Source organism: Eumetopias jubatus, unplaced genomic scaffold (assembly GCF_037043125.1).
Source record: "Eumetopias jubatus isolate StellerSeaLion01/CBP00866 unplaced genomic scaffold, mEumJub1_p1.0 scaffold_7, whole genome shotgun sequence".
Lineage (NCBI taxonomy): Eukaryota > Metazoa > Chordata > Mammalia > Carnivora > Otariidae > Eumetopias > Eumetopias jubatus.
Genome location: NW_028274813.1, coordinates 137,699,330 through 137,715,433, shown reverse-complemented (window position 1 = coordinate 137,715,433; position 16,104 = coordinate 137,699,330). Strand labels below are relative to the sequence as shown.

General features: G+C 41.3%; 1 protein-coding gene across 2 annotated transcripts in view; it reads right to left on the bottom strand.

The window, feature by feature from the left end:
- TJP1 (tight junction protein 1) overlaps positions 1 to 16,104 on the bottom strand; it is a 98,082-nt gene that overhangs the window by 13,400 nt on the left and 68,578 nt on the right. For both annotated transcript variants that reach the window (XM_088025207.1, XM_088025208.1), the window contains exon 21: positions 1,303 to 1,530. In XM_088025207.1, coding sequence (XP_087881333.1) covers positions 1,303 to 1,530 — 228 coding nt within the window. The remainder of the gene's footprint in view (positions 1 to 1,302; positions 1,531 to 16,104) is intronic.

The following is a 16,104-nucleotide window of genomic DNA, read 5'->3' as shown; positions in this document are numbered from 1 at the left end:
TGGAAAAAAGGTTTTTAAAACTTCACCTCAAATGATGTCTAAGAATTAGAGTGGTAATTAAAATTAGGTTTTTAATATTAGAGGTTTTAAAGAATATTCTATTTTCCACTCAATAGTAAATAACAAATGATAGTTAAGTCCAGATAATCCCAAGCATCTAATTCACTAAATACCTGGGTGCTTTGGAACTTAGACATAAGAATGATTTGTGATGGCTTTTTGATGTGTCAACTTGGGCAGGCCGAACTATAGCCCCATCTTTTGCTCAAATTCCTGCTGTGACAGGGATTTACAGATGTAATGCCTAGAATCAGTTGAGTTCACATAATCAAAATGGAGATCTGGATGGACCCTTGTAAAGAGAACTTAGGCCTTCCCTGAACTCAGAGATTCCCAAACAACTCTGCCTCTTCTCTTCCTGTCCTGTGAACTTACAACTTACAACTTACAGCAAGGTCCCACAATGGTGTAAACCAACTCCTTGTAATAAATCCACATCTGTTTCTCATTCTTGTGGGTTTGTTTTGCTGAAGTATGAACACACCTGTGCCAATGTGAATTTATATATCCCACTCTTAGTGGGTCTGTATACCAACAAAAACCCCAAGAAAGACAGACAAATCAACAAGATCCCCAACAGACAAGTCAACAAAAAGGAGAAGCACAGAACGGGGAAAAGATGACTAGGAGTCAAGAAACTTGGGTGCTACGTCTTAAGCTCTACCCCTGTCATGCCACCTCACTGGACCTCGGTTTCCTCTTGCATAAAACTGGACCAGAAATCCTTAAAGTCCCCTCAAGCTCCAACAATAAAAAAAGATAAGCTCTTTGTCACCTTGAAAAAAAAAGACCAAAAAACCCTCCACAAAACTCTGTTGTCCTCTTTCAAATAATGTTGCCCCCTGCCATGCTGTGTTCATATTTAAAAAGCAAAAACAGAAAAGAAGGAAAAGAACCAGTTTATTAAGTGTGTTGTACAGTGGGGAGACTTATGATTCACCTAAAACTCAGGGTCTTCACAGTTTACTCCCTTACCTGAAAACACTTTGATTTTAATATCTTTCATAAGGCAAAAGTTTTGTGTTATCTGCTATCAGAGTTTAAGGACAAAACACACACACACATCCTAGAGCTAGAAACCATGCACACTGCTGAATGACTGCAGCTGACAGAAATCATGTATTATGGACTTAACTGCATTCCTTCCAAATATACTAAATTTTATGTGATTAACTCTACCTTATGCAACTGAACCTTTATGTCTCTTATTTTTGAAAGGTAAGTCCTGGTGAAATAACTTACTTCGAAGAATAACTAGAAAAGTTTGGTTGATTCTGAGAATGAACGGGCTTGGCAGGCTCTGAGAGATGGCCAGCAGGAATGTGTGTAGAAGGCTTGTTATCAAAACTTCTTCGGTCAAAGTATGACAGTTGTTTTCGATAATATTCTTCATCCTCCTCGGGATCGTAATGATTAGACCGAACAATATCTTCAGGTGGCTTCATTTGAGGTTTTTGAGGTTCTGGGATCCTGACAATGAATGACAAATGGAACAAATTTTTAGATGTTAATTTTACAAAGAAATTAGAATATATAAATATTTTATCTTGACCTTTCCCTATGATTACTCAGGATCAAGCCGAGCAGTCCAACAGTCAAAATGGGCATTTCAAATCCCATCCCTTCATTCATTATACTCAGAAAGCAGCCCTCTTCTGGCTCATGAGGCCTTTAACACCATCTAATAAGCTTGATAATGATTTGGTTAGAGCCTCATGGCAGGTTGGAAGCAGTTAATTAGAAAGAGAAAAGGAAACATATAACTAAGACAGTGGAGAACTTCCCAAAGTACATACACCAATTTTAGCAACAAGTAATAACAGAGAATTTAAGAACTTTAATCCAGAATCGATAAATGTTTCTCATATAAGGAAATGAATCTATATAGTCCAAAGTTCTAGAAGGCACAGGAAGCAGTGGGGAAGAAATTAAGTTGTTAAGCAAATTAATAGAGATGATCTCCAATTTATGATGGGATTACATCCCGATACATCCAGAGGAAGGTGAAAATATCGGTAAGTCAAAAATGCATTTAATACACCTAATTTACCAAACACCATAGCTTAGCCTAGCCTACCTTAAGTGTGTTCAGAACACATACTTTAGAGGAGGAAGGAAAGATGGCGGAGGAGTAGGGGGCCCTATTTCAACTGGTCCCCGGAATTGAGCTGGATATCTACCAGACCACTCTGAGCACCCACGAAACCAGCCTGAGATGTAAGAAGATCTGGATCTCTACAGAGTATCACAGGTGGTTGGTTTCGAGGTACGAAGCAGGGAGCCCTGATTTCATGGGCAGGGCAGGGCAGATATTGGAGGATAAACGGCAGCGGGAGGGAGCCTGGCTGTGGGGATCCTACACTGCCGGTGAGCGACAGCCTCGTGCGCTGGGGAAGACCTGTAGTGGCAGGGAAAGGACTTTAGGGCAACCCAGAGCAGCGGAGTTAAGCACATGAACTGGGAGCGGCCGCATGAACTGGGAGCAGCTGCCGGTTTAAGAAGCACAAAGGGCAGAAGACGTGCCACGACCTGGAGGCAGCACTGGGAGCGCTGCGGAGGGGCACACAACCCAGGCCGCTGCAGTTTATAACAGCACAGACAGAAACGGAGATGGTGTGGCCCGGAGAGCTCACCGAAGAACAGACTGTGGTCTTTCAGCTCTGAGGCAGAGGGTTGGAAACGGTCTCTTCTGCTCTCTCTTCTGCTCTGACTCTCGGAAAGACATGGGGAAAGCCGCCAGAGAACAAAAGCCCCCCAAAACTGATTCCCGCTGAGCCCATGCCCCGCCACAGGGGGGCAGGGCAACTCCGCCCAAACAGGGTTGCCTGAGTAACAGCGCGGCAGGCCCCTCCCTCAGAAGACAGGCTGGGAGAACAAAAGGCCAGCAACCCTAAGGTCCCAAGAAAACAGGTGCATCTTGCTTGCGTTCTGGTCAATAATTTGGACTCTATACATTCCCTCAAACACCCATCAACAGAATGACTAAGAGGAGGAGCCCCCAAAATAGAAAAGACTCAGAGATTATGACTTATGCCACAGATTTACAAATGGATGCAGATATAACCAAGATGTCAGAGATGGAAGTCAGGTTAGCAATTGTGAAGACAATGGCTAGAATGGAGAAATCAATTAATGGCAACATAGAGTCTCTAAGGGCAGAAATGAAAGCTGAATTGGCAGAACTTAAGAATGCTATCAATGAGATCCAACCCAATCAAGATAATCTAACAGCTAGGGTAAGTGAGGCAGAAGAACAAATAAGCAACCTGGAAGACAATATAATAGATAAAAAGGGAAAAGAGGAGGCCAGGAAAAAACAACTCAGAAATCATGAAAACAGAATCAGAGAAATAAGTGACACCATGAAGCATTCCAATGTCAGCATAATTGGAATCCCGGAGAGAGTGGAGAGAGAGGGAGGACAAGAAGATGTATTTGAGCAAATCGTAGCTGAGAACTTCCCCAATCTGGGGAATGAAACAAACATTTGCATCCTAGAGGCAGAGAAGACCCCTCCCAAGATCAAGGAAAACAGGCCAACACCCCGGCATGTAATAGTAAAACTTGCAAATCTTAGAACCAAGGAAACCATCTTAAGGGCAGTTGGGGGAAGAGATTCCTTACGTACAGAAGGAGGAACATCAGAATAATGTCAGACCTATCCAGAGAGACCTGGCAAGCCAGAAAGGCCTGGCAAGACATATTCAGGGTACTAAATGAGAAGAACATGCAGCCAAGAATACTTTATCCGGCAAGGCTTTCATTTAGAATGGATGGTGAGATGCAGAGCTTCCACGACCGGCAGAAACTGAAAGAATATGTGACCACTAAGCCGGCCCTGCAAGAAATATTAAGGGGGGTTCTATAAAAGGAGAAAGACCCCAAGAGTGATACACAACAGAAATGTACAGGGACAATCTATAAAAACAACGTCTTCACAAGCCACATGATGACAATTAATTCATATCTTTCAATAATCACTCTCAACGTGAATGGCCTAAATGCTCCCATAAAACGGCACAGGGCTGCAGATGGGATAAAAAGACAGGACCCATCCAAATGCTGTCTACAAGAGACTCATTTTGAACCTAAAGATACATCCAGACTGAAAATGAAGGGACGGAGATCGATCTTCCATGGCAGCGGACCTCAAAAGAAAGCTGAGGTAGCAATTCTTTTATCGGACAAATTAGATTTTAAACTAAAGTCTGTAATTAGAGACACAGAAGGACACTATATCATTCTTAAAGGGTCTATCCAACAAGAAGATCTAACAATTGTAAATATCTATGCCCCCAACATGGGAGCAGCCATCTACATAAGCAAACTGTTAACCAAAATAAAGAGTCATACTGATAACAATACGTTAATTGGAGACCTCAATACTCCACTCTAAGCAATGCACAGATCATCTAAGCAGAAATCAACAAGAAAACAAGAGCTTTGACTGATACATTGGCCCAGATGGACCTCATAGATATTTACCGAACAATCCACCCTAAAACAACAGAATACACATTCTTCTCAAGCACACATGGAACTTTCGCCAGAACAGACCACATACTGGGTCACAAATCAGGTCTCAAAAGATTGAGATTATTCCCTGCATATTCTCAGACCACAATGCTTTAAAACTGGAACTCAATCACAAGAAAAAAATTGGCAGAAATTCAAACACTTGGAAGCTAAAGACCACTCTGCTCAAGAATGTTTGGGTCAACCAGGAAATCAAAGAAGAACTTAAACAATTCATGGAAATCAATGAGAAGGAAAATACATTGGTCCAAAACCTATGGGATACTGCAAAGGCGGTCCTAAGGGGGAAATACATAGCCATCCAAGCCTCACTTAAAAAAATAGAAAAATCCTGAATTCACCAAATAACTCTATACCTTAAAGAACTAAAGAAAAAGCAGCAAACGATGCCTCAGCCACGCATTAGAAGAGAAATAATTAAAATTAAAGCAGAAATCAATGAATTAGAAACCAGAAACACAGTAGATCAGATCAATGAAACTACAAGTTGGTTCTTTAAAAGAATTAATGGGGGGGCGGAGCAAGATGGTGGAGGAGTAGGAGACCTGGATTTCGTCTGGTCTCAGGAATTCAGCTGAATGGGGATCAAACCATTCTGAACAGCTACGAACTCAACAGGAGATCGAGGAGGAGAGTAGCAACAACTCTCTGAACAGAAAAGCGACCACTTACTGGAAGGTAGGACGTGTGGAGAGGTGAATCTGAGGCGATATTCGGGAGGATAGACGGCGGGGGAGGGGGCCTCCGTCAGCCCCTTCTGGCAAGTGATAGAGCCGCGGAGCACAAAATCGGAACTTTTAGAAGTCGGCTGCATGGAGGGACGTCGCTCCAGTGGCTAAGCGGGGGTTGGAACCCTCGCGGGACAGTGTGGACTCAGGACACTCGGGGTCACAGAAAGACCGGGGGTTCCTGAGTGCGGCAGAGCTCCCAAGTATCGGAGCAGGGAAGCCGGCTGCAGAGACGGAGCCAAGGCGCGGGCTCTCAGCTCGGGGTTGCCATAAACTGCGATCGGCGACACAGTCGGGCCACTGCTCCTCCAGCAGGACCCCAACAAGCAGCAGATCCAGGGAGACTCCCCTCCCTCCCCCGGGAGGAGAGGCGCGGGAGCGAACCGCAGGGATCTGCTGGGTTTGGAGATTCCACACGTGGTCGGGTGCCAGACATAGAAACGCTCGGTCACAGGCCGGGTGAGCACGGAGTGCGGCCAGAGACCGGGGACATGGGAGTGACTGACTGCTTTTCTCTGGGGGCACACTGAGGAGCGGAGCCCCGAGTTCTTGCCTCCTCTGGGGCGGAGATTGGGAGGCCGCCATTTTCACTGTCGTCCTCCAAAGCTTTACGGAAAGCTTGCAGGGAACAAAAGCTCCTGAGAGCAAACCCGAGGAGCTTGCTTAGCTGGGACCGACAAGGGTGGGGCAATTCCACCTCCAGCAAAGACATTTGGGAACCACGGCAACAGGCCCCACCCCAGAAGATCACTAAGCCAAGACCAAGTTTACCGATCAAGGAGAACGGGAGAACTCCAGCGCTAGAGGAATACTGCACATAGAATTCATGGCTTTTTTTACCATGATTCATCAGTTTTTCAAAGTTAATTTTTTAACTGTTTTTTTTAATTTCTCTTTTTCCCTTTTTCAACCAACATCTTATCAATCCCTTTTTTTAAAAAAACATTTTTTAATTTTCATTTTTAGAGTCATATTTTATCCCTTCATAGTAGTTACCCTTATTTTTGGCATATATATATATATATATATATAAGTTGTTCTCTCTTAAAAATTGTGAGAAACAGTTTCTTCTAACAGATCAAAATATACCCTAAATCACTAGAGTATGGCTTTGTTCTAGTCTCCAGCCTGATCACATTTTTTTTTTAAATCTTCTTTCTTTTTTCAAACAACTTCTTATTGTATCAATTCCTTTTATAAAATCTTCTATAATTTTCATCTTTACAGTCATCTTCTATCCCTTCATTTTATCAACCCTTATTTTGTACATATATAAGTCTTTCTTCCTTTAAAATTTTAGGAGACACTTTCTTCTAACAGACCAAAATACGCCCAAAATCTAGTGTGTGGCACTGATCTATGCACTAGCCTGATCATATTTGATCATATTCGGTTTTTTTTGTACTGTTCTGTTTTTCTTTTTAATCTTTTTCTTTCTTTCCCTTTCTTTTCCCCTGGTTTCAGGTCTTTTCTGATTTGTATAGAGTATATTTGCTGGGGACGTTGTTAACCTGTTAGCATTTTGTTCTCTTACTCATCTATTCTCCTCTGGACAAAATGACAAGACGAAAAAAATCACCTCAGCAAAAAGAACAAGAGATAGTAGCGTCAGCCAGGGACATACTCAATACGGACATTGGTACGATGTCGGACCTAGAGTTCAGAATCATGACTTTAAAGATACTAGCTGGGCTTGGAAAAAGCATGGAAGTTATTAGAGAAACCCTATCTGGAGAAATAGAACTAAAATCTAACCAAGTCGAAATCAAAAAGGCTATTAATGAGGTGCAATCAAAAATGGGGGAACTAACTGCTAGGATAAATGAGGCAGAAGAGAGAATCAGCGATATAGAAGACCAAATGATGGAAAATAAAGAGGCTGAGAAAAAGAGAGAGAAACAACTACAGGATCACGAGGGCAGAATTCGAGAGATAAGTGATATGATAAGACGAAACAACATTAGAATAATTGGGATCCCAGAAGAAGAAGAAAGAGAGCGGGGGGCAGAAGGTATATTGGAGCAAATTATAGCAGAGAACTTCCCTAATGTACGGAAGGAAACAGGCATCAAAATCCAGGAGGCACAGAGAAACCCTCTCAAAATCAGTAAAAATAGGTCAATACCCCGACATCTAATAGTAGAACTTACGAGTCTCAGAGACAAAGAGAAAATCCTGAAAGCAGCTCGGGAGAAGAGATATGTAACCTACAATGGTAGAAATATTAGATTGGCAACAGACCTATCCACAGAGACCTGGCAGGCCAGAAAGGACTGGCAAGATATCTTCAGAGCACTAAACGAGAAAAATATGCAGCCAAGAATACTATATCCAGCTAGGCTCTCATTGAAAACTGAAGGAGAGAGAAAAAGCTTCCAGGACAAACAAAAACTAAAGGAATTTGCAAACACGAAACCAGCCCTCCAAGAAATATTGAAAGGGTCCTCTAAGCAAAGAGAGAGACAAAAAGCAGCACAGATCAGAAAGGAACACAGACAATATACAGTCACAGTCACCTTACAGGCAATACAATGGCACTAAATTCATATCTTTCGATAGTTACCCTGAATACAAATGGGCTAAATGCCCCAATCAAAAGACACAGGCTATCAGATTGGATCAAAAAACAAGACCCATCAATATGCTGTCTGCAAGAGACTCATTTTAGACCCAAAGACACCCCCACATTGAAAGTGAGGGGGTGGAAAACCATTTACCATGCTCATGGACACCAAAAGAAAGCTGGGGTGGCAATCCTTGTATCAGACAAATTAGATTTTAAAACAAAGACTGTAATAAGAGATGAGGAAGGACACTATATCCTACTTAAAGGGTCTATCCAACAATTGTAAATATCTATGCCCCGAACATGGGAGCAGCCAATTATATAAGGCAATTAATAACAAAAGCAAAGAAACACATTGACAGCAATACAATAATAGTGGGGGACTTTAACACCCCCCTGACTGAAATGGACAGATCATCTAAGCAAAAGATCAACAAGGAAATAAAGACTTTAAATGACACACTGGACCAAATGGACTTCACAGACATATTCAGAACATTCTATTCCAAAGCAACGGAATACACATTGTTCTCTACTGCCCATGGAACATTCTCCAGAACTGATCACATCCTAGGTCACAAATCAGGTCTCAACCGGCACCAAAAGACTGGGATTAATCCCTGCATATTTTCAGACCACAATGCTTTGAAACTAGAACTCAATCACAAGAGGAAAGTTGGAAAGAACTCAAATCCATGGAGGCTAAAGAGCATCCTACTAAGGAATGAATGGGTCAACCAGGAAATTAAAGAATTTAAAAAATTCATGGAAACCACTGAAAATGAAAACACAACTGTTCAAAATCTTTGGGATACAGCAAAGGCAGTCCTGAGAGGAAAGTATATAGCAATACAAGCCTTTCTCAAGAAACAAGAAAGATCTCAAATACACAACCTAACCCTACACCTAAAGGAGCTGGAGAAATAACAGCAAATAAAGCCGAAACCCAGCAGGAAAAGAGAAATAATAAAGATCAGAGCAGAAATCAATGAAATAGAAACCAAAAGAACAGTAGAACAGATCATCGAAACTAGGAGCTGGTTCTTTGAAAGAATTAACAAGATTGATAAACCCCTGGCCAGACTTATCAAAAAGAAAAATGAACCAAATCAACAAAATCATGAATGAAAGAAGAGATCACAACCAACACCAAAGAAATACAAACAATTATAAGAACATATTATGAGCAACTCTATGCCAGCGAATTAGATAACCTGGAAGAAATGGGTGCATTCCTAGAGATGTATCAACTACCAAAATTGAACCAGGAAGAAATAGAAAACCTGAACAGACCTATAACCACTAAGGAAATTGAAGCAGTCATCAAAAATCTCCCAATAAACAAAAGCGCAGGGCCAGATGGTTTCCCAGGGGAATTCTATCAGACATTTAAAGAAGAATTAATATCTATTCTCCTGAAACTGTTCCAAAATATAGAAATGGAAGGAAAACTTCCAAACTCATTTTATGAGGCCACCATTACCTTGATCCCAAAACCAGACAAAGACCCCATCAAAAAGAACTACAGACCAATATCCTTGATGAATATGGATGCAAAAATTCTCACCAAAATACTAGCCAATAGGGTCCAACAGTACATTAAAAGGATTATTCACCATGACCATGTGGGATTTATCCCCGGGCTGCAAGGCTGGTTCAACATCTGCAAATCAATCAACGTGATACAATACATTAACAAAAGAAAGAACAAGAGTCATATGATCCTCTCAATAGATGCAGAAAAAGCATTTGACAAAGTATAGCATCCTTTCTTGATCAAAACTCTTCAGAGTATAGGGATAGAGGGTACGTACCTCAATATCATAAAAGCCATCTATGAAAAACCTACAGCCAATATCATTCTCAATGGGGAAAAGCTGAGAGCTTTTCCCCTAAGGTCAGGAACGTGGCAGGGATGTCCACTAACACCACTGTTATTCAACATAGTATTAGAAGTCCTAGCCACAGCAATCAGACAACAAAAAGAAATCAAAGGTATCCAAACTGGCAAAGAGGAAGTCAAACTCTCACTCTTTGCAGATGATATGATATTGTATGTGGAAAACCCAAAAGACTCCACCCCAAAACTGCTAGAACTCATACAGGAATTCAGTAAAGTAGCAGGATATAAAATCAATGCACAGAAATTAGTGGCATTCCTATACACCACCAATAAGACAGAAGAGAGACAAATTAAGGAATCGATCCCATTTACAACTGCACCCAAAACCGTAAGATACACAGGAATAAATTTAACCAAAGAGGCAAAGGATCTGTACTCAGAAAACTATAAAATACTCATGAAAGAAATTGAAGAAGACACAAAGAAATGGAAAAACGTTCCATGCTCATGGATTGGAAGAACCAACATTGTGAAGATGTCAATGCTCCCTAGAGCAATCTACACATTCAATGCAATCCCCATCAAAATACCATCCACTTTTTTCAAAGAAATGGAACAAATAATCCTAAAATTTGTATGGAACCAGAAGAGACCCCGAATAGCCAGAGGAATGTTGAAAAAGAAAAGCAAAGCTGGCGACATCACAATCCCAGACTTCCAGCTCTATTACAAAGCTGTCATCATCAAGAGAGTATGGTACTGGCACAAAAACATACACACAGATCAGTGGAACAGAATCGAGAGCCCAGAAATGGACCCTCAACTCTATGGTCAACTCATCTTTGACAAAGCAGGAAAGAATGTCCAATGGAAAAAAGACAGTCTCTCCAACAAATGGTGTTGGGAAAATTGGACAGCCACACGCAGAAGAATGAAACTGGACCATTTCCTTACACCACACACAAAAATAGACTCCAAATGGTTGAAAGACCTAAACGTGAGACAGGAGTCCATCCAAATCCTAAAGGAGAACACAGGTAGCAACCTCTTCGACCTCAGCCGCAGCAACTTCTTCCTAGAAACATCGCCAAAAGCAAGGGAAGCAAGGGCAAAAATGAACTATTGGGATTTCATCGAGATAAAAAGCTTTTGCACAGCAAAAGAAACAGTCCACAAAACCAAAAGACAACCGACAGAATGGGAGAAAATATTTGCAAATGACCTATCAGATAAAGGGCTAGCATCCAAAATCTATAAAGAACTTATCCAACTCAACACCCAAAGAACAAATAATCCAATCAAGAAATGGGCAGAAGACATGAACAGACATTTTTCCAAAGAAGCCATCCAAATGGCCAACAGACACATGAAAAAGTGCTCAACATCGCTCGGCATCAGGGAAATCCAAATCAAAACCTCAATGAGATACCACCTCACACCCGTCAGAATGGCTAAAATTAACAAGTCAGGAAATGACAGATGTTGGCAGGGATGTGGAGAAAGGCGAACCCTCCAACACTGTTGGTGGGAATGCAAGCTGGTGCAGCCACTCTGGAAAACAGTATGGAGGTTCCTCAAACAGTTGAAAATAGAGCTACCATACGATCCAGCAATTGCACTACTGGGTATTTACCACAAAGATACAAATGTAGGGATCCGAAGGGGTACGTGCACCCCCATGTTTATAGCAGCAATGTCCACAATAGCCAAACTGTGGAAAGAGCCAAGATGCCCATCGACAGATGAATGGATAAAGAAGATGTGGTATACATACACAATGGAGTATTATGCAGCCATCAAAAGGAAGGAGATCTTGCCATTTGCAACAACGTGGATGGAACTGGAGGGTGTTATGCTGAGTGAAATAAGTCAATCAGAGAAAGACATGTAATATATGACCTCACTGATATGAGGAATTCTTAATCTCAGGAAACAACCTGAGGGTTGCTGGAGTGGTGGGGGGTGGGAGGGATGGGGTGGCTGGGTGATAGACATTGGGGAGTGTATGTGCTATGGTGAGCGCTGTGAATTGTGCAAGACTGTTGAATCACAGATCTGTACTTCTGAAACAATGCAAGATATGTTAAGAAAAAAGGAAAAGAAGAAGATAGCAGGAGGGGAAGAATGAAGTGGATTAAGTCGGAGGGGGAGAGGAACCATGAGAGGATGGACTCTGAAAAACAAACTGAGGGTTCTAGAGGGGAGGGGGTGGGGGGATGGGTTAGCCTGGTGATGGGTATTAAGGAGGGCACGTTCTGCGTGCAGCACTGGGTGTTATGCACAAACAATGAATCATGGAACACTACATCAAAAACTAATGATGTAATGTATGGTGATTAACATAACAATAAAAATTTTAAAAAAAATAAAAGAATTAATAAGATCAATAAACCACTGGCCAGACTTACCCAAAGGAAAGAGAAAGGACCCAAATTAATAAAATTATGAATGAAAGGGAGAGATAATACCAAGGAAAAAGAAACAATTATTAGAAATTATTATCAACAACTATATGCCAATAAACTGAGCAATCTGGGTGAAATGGAGGCCTTCCTGGAAACCTATAAGCTGCCAAGACTGAAAGAGGAAGAAATTGACAACCTGAATAGGCCAATAACCAGTAACGAGATTGAAGCAGTCATCAAAAACCTCCCAAAAAACAAGAGTCCAGGGCCTGATGGATTCCCTGGGGAATTCTTCCAAACATTCAAAGAAGAAATAATACCTATTCTACTGACGCTGTTTCAAAAAACAGAAACAGAAGGAAAACTTCCAAACTCATATTCTATGAGGTCAGCTTTACCTTAATCCCCAAACCAGGCAAAGGCCCCATCAAAAAGGAGAATTTCAGACCGGTATCCCTGATGGATATGGATTCCAAAATCCTCAACAAAATCCTAGCTAATAGGATCCAACAATACATTAAAAGGATCATCCACCACGACCAAGTGGGATTTTTCCCGGGGATGCAAGGGTGGTTCAACATGCACAAATCAATCAATGTGACAGAACACATTAATAAGAGGAGGGAGAAGAACCATATGGTCCTCTCAATTGATGCAGAAAAAGCATTTGACAAAATACATCCTTTCCTGTTTAAAACTCTTCAGAGCATAGGGACAGAGGAAACATTCCTCAAGTTCATAAAATCCATCTATGAAAAACCCACAGCGAATATCATCCTCAATGGGGAAAAGCCGAGAGCCTTTCCCTTAAGATCAGGAACATGTCAAGGATGCCCACTCTCGCCACTATTGTTCAACATAGTAGCAGAAGTCCTAGCAACATCAATCAGACAACAAAAAGAAATAAAAGGTATTCAAATTGGCAAAGAAGTCGTCAAACTCTCTTTTCACAGACAACAAGATACTTTATGTAGAAAACCCAAAAGACTCCACCCCCAAATTACTAGAACTCATACAGCAATTCAATAATGTGGCAGGATACAAAATCAATGCACAGAAATCAGTTGCTTTCTTATACACTAACAACGCAACTGTAGAAAGAGAAATTAGAAAAACGATTCCATTTACAATAGCACCAAAAACCATAAGATACCTCGGAATAAACCCAACCAAAAAGGTAAAGGATCTATACTCTAGGAAGTACAGAACACTCATGAAAGAAACTGAAGAAGACACAAAAAGATGGAAAAATATTCCATGCTCATGGATCGGAAGAATAAACACTGTTAAAATGTCTATGCTACCCAAAGCAATCTATACCTTCAATGCCATCCCGATCAAAATTCCAATGACATTTTTCAAAGTGCTGGAAGAAACAATCCTAAAATTTGTATGGAATCAGAAAAGACCCTGAATCGCCAAGGAAAGGCTGAAAAAGAAAAAGCTGGGGGCATCACGTTGCCCGATTTCAAGCTATATTACAAAGCTGTGATCACCAAGACAGCATGGTACTGGCACAAAAACAGACATATAGACCAATGGAACAGAATAGAGAACCCAGATATGGACCCTCAACTCTATGGTCAAATAATCTTTGACAAAGCAGGAAAAAACATGCAATGGAAAAAAGACAGTCTCTTCAATAAATGGTGCTGCGAAAATTGGACAGCCACATGCAGAAGAATGAAACTCGACCATTCTCTAACACCATTCACAAAGATAACCTCAAAGTGGATGAAAGACCTCAATGTGACACAGGAATCCATCCAAATCCTAGAGGAGAACATAGGCAGTAACCTCTTTGACATCGCCCACAGCAACTTCTTTCAAGATACATCTCCAAAAGCTAGTGTAACAAAAGTAAAAATGAACTTTTGGGACTTCATCAAGATAAAAAGCTTCTTCACAGGGGCGCCTGGGTGGCTCAGTCGGATGAGCGTCCGACTTGATTCTGGCTCGGGTCGTGGTCCTGGAGTCCTGGGATCGAGCCCCGCATGGGGCTCCCTGCTCGGCGGGGAGTCTGCTTCTCTGTCTCCCTCTACTCCTCCCCTGCTCGTGCTTGCTCTCTCTCTCTCTCTCTCTCGCTCACTCTCTCTCAAATAAATACAATCTTGAAAAAAATAAAAAAATAACTTTAAAAGAAAAAAAAAGCTTCTGCACAGCAAAGGAAACAATCAACAAAACAAAGAGGCAACCCACAGATTGAGAGAAGATATTTGTAAATGACACTACAGATAAAGGGCTGGTATCCAAGCTCTATAAAGAATTTCTCAAACTCAACACCCAAAAAGCAAATAATCAAGTCAAAAAGTGGGCAGAAGATATGAAAAGACTTCTCTGAAGAAGACATACAAATGGCTAACAAGACACATGAAAAAATGTTCATCATCATTAGCCATCAGGGAAATTCAAATCAAAACCACATTGAGATACCACCTTACACCAGTTAGAATGGCAAAAATGGACAGGGAAAGAAACAACAAATGTTGGAGAGGTTGTGGAGAAAGGGGAACCCTCTTACACTGTTGGTGGGAATGCAAGTTGGTACAGCCACTTTGGAAAACAGTGTGGAGGTTCCTCAAAAATTTAAAAACAGAGCTACCCTATGACCCGGCAATTGCACTCCTGGGTATTTACCCCAAAGACACAGATGTAGTGAAAAGAAGGGGCATATGCACCCCAATGTTCATAGCGGCAATGTCCGCAATAGCCAAACTGTGGAAAGAGCCGAGATGCCCTTCAACAGATGAATGGATAAAGAAGATGTGGTCCATATATACAATGGAATATTATTCAGCCATCAGAAAGGATGAATACCCAACTTTTACACCAACATGGATGGGACTGGAGATTATGCTAAGTGAAATAAGTCAAGCAGAGAAAGTCAATTATCACATGGTTTCACTTATTTGTGGAACATAAGGAATAGCAGGGAGGACATTAGGAGAAGGAAGGGAAAAATGAAGGGGGGGAAGTCGGAGGGAGAGACTATGGGCTCTGAGAAACAAACAGGGTTTTAGAGCGGAGGGGGGATTGGTTAGCCCAGTGATGGGTGTTAAGAAGGGCACGTACGCATGGAGCACTGGGTGTTATACGAAAACAATGGATCGTGGGTCACCACATCAAAAACTAATGATGTAATGTATGGTGACTAACATAACATAATAAAATTAAAAAAAGAAAAAAAAAAGAACACATACTTTAGCCTATAGTTGGGCAAAATCATCTAACACAAAGCCTGTTTTATAATAAAGTGGTATCTCATGTAATCCATTGAATACTATACTGAAAATGAAAAACAGAATTGTTATGTATGCTCATTGTTACATATGCTCTGCCTAGTGAACTTTAGAAACTTTGCCTCAAAAATAGATAAATAGGTTTCACACCAAAAAGGGGGCTAAACTTTCAATAATTACGTTTATCTTATGTAAAATAGCTCATTTGCTAAAGATACTGGCTAAAGGAGACCCCGCAGTTTACATTTTCATGAAAAGCACTAGAGATCATTAAGAGGAAAATCTGTATGTTGGATAGTAGTTCCTGTTTATTACAAGCCATGAGTTAGGCAGAAAAACATACTGTATTCAAACCCAGTCTGTCCCTTACTTGCAGAGTGACAAGGACCCTGCTAAGAGAGCTGCTGGCCAGGCTTCTCTCCCGGCTCCACCAAGTCCTATAAGCTACTCAACGCCTCTCCGCCTCAGTGCCTCTCTCTAAAATGGGGGAAAGGACCGTCTACCCGCACTGCACTGAGTGTACAGAGCAATGGCAAGCATATGGCACCTGCTCACTAAATGATTAATTTTTATTTTAGCCAAACTGAGTCTGTTTCTTTACCCCTAGAAACTTTTAAGAGCTAGCTCCAGCAACGAAACCCCAGTCTGTGCTCAGATTAGAGTTCACATGTCTAAAAACACTTCTAAAACTAAAGAACGTAATACAAATGAAGGGCTTTAACATTTT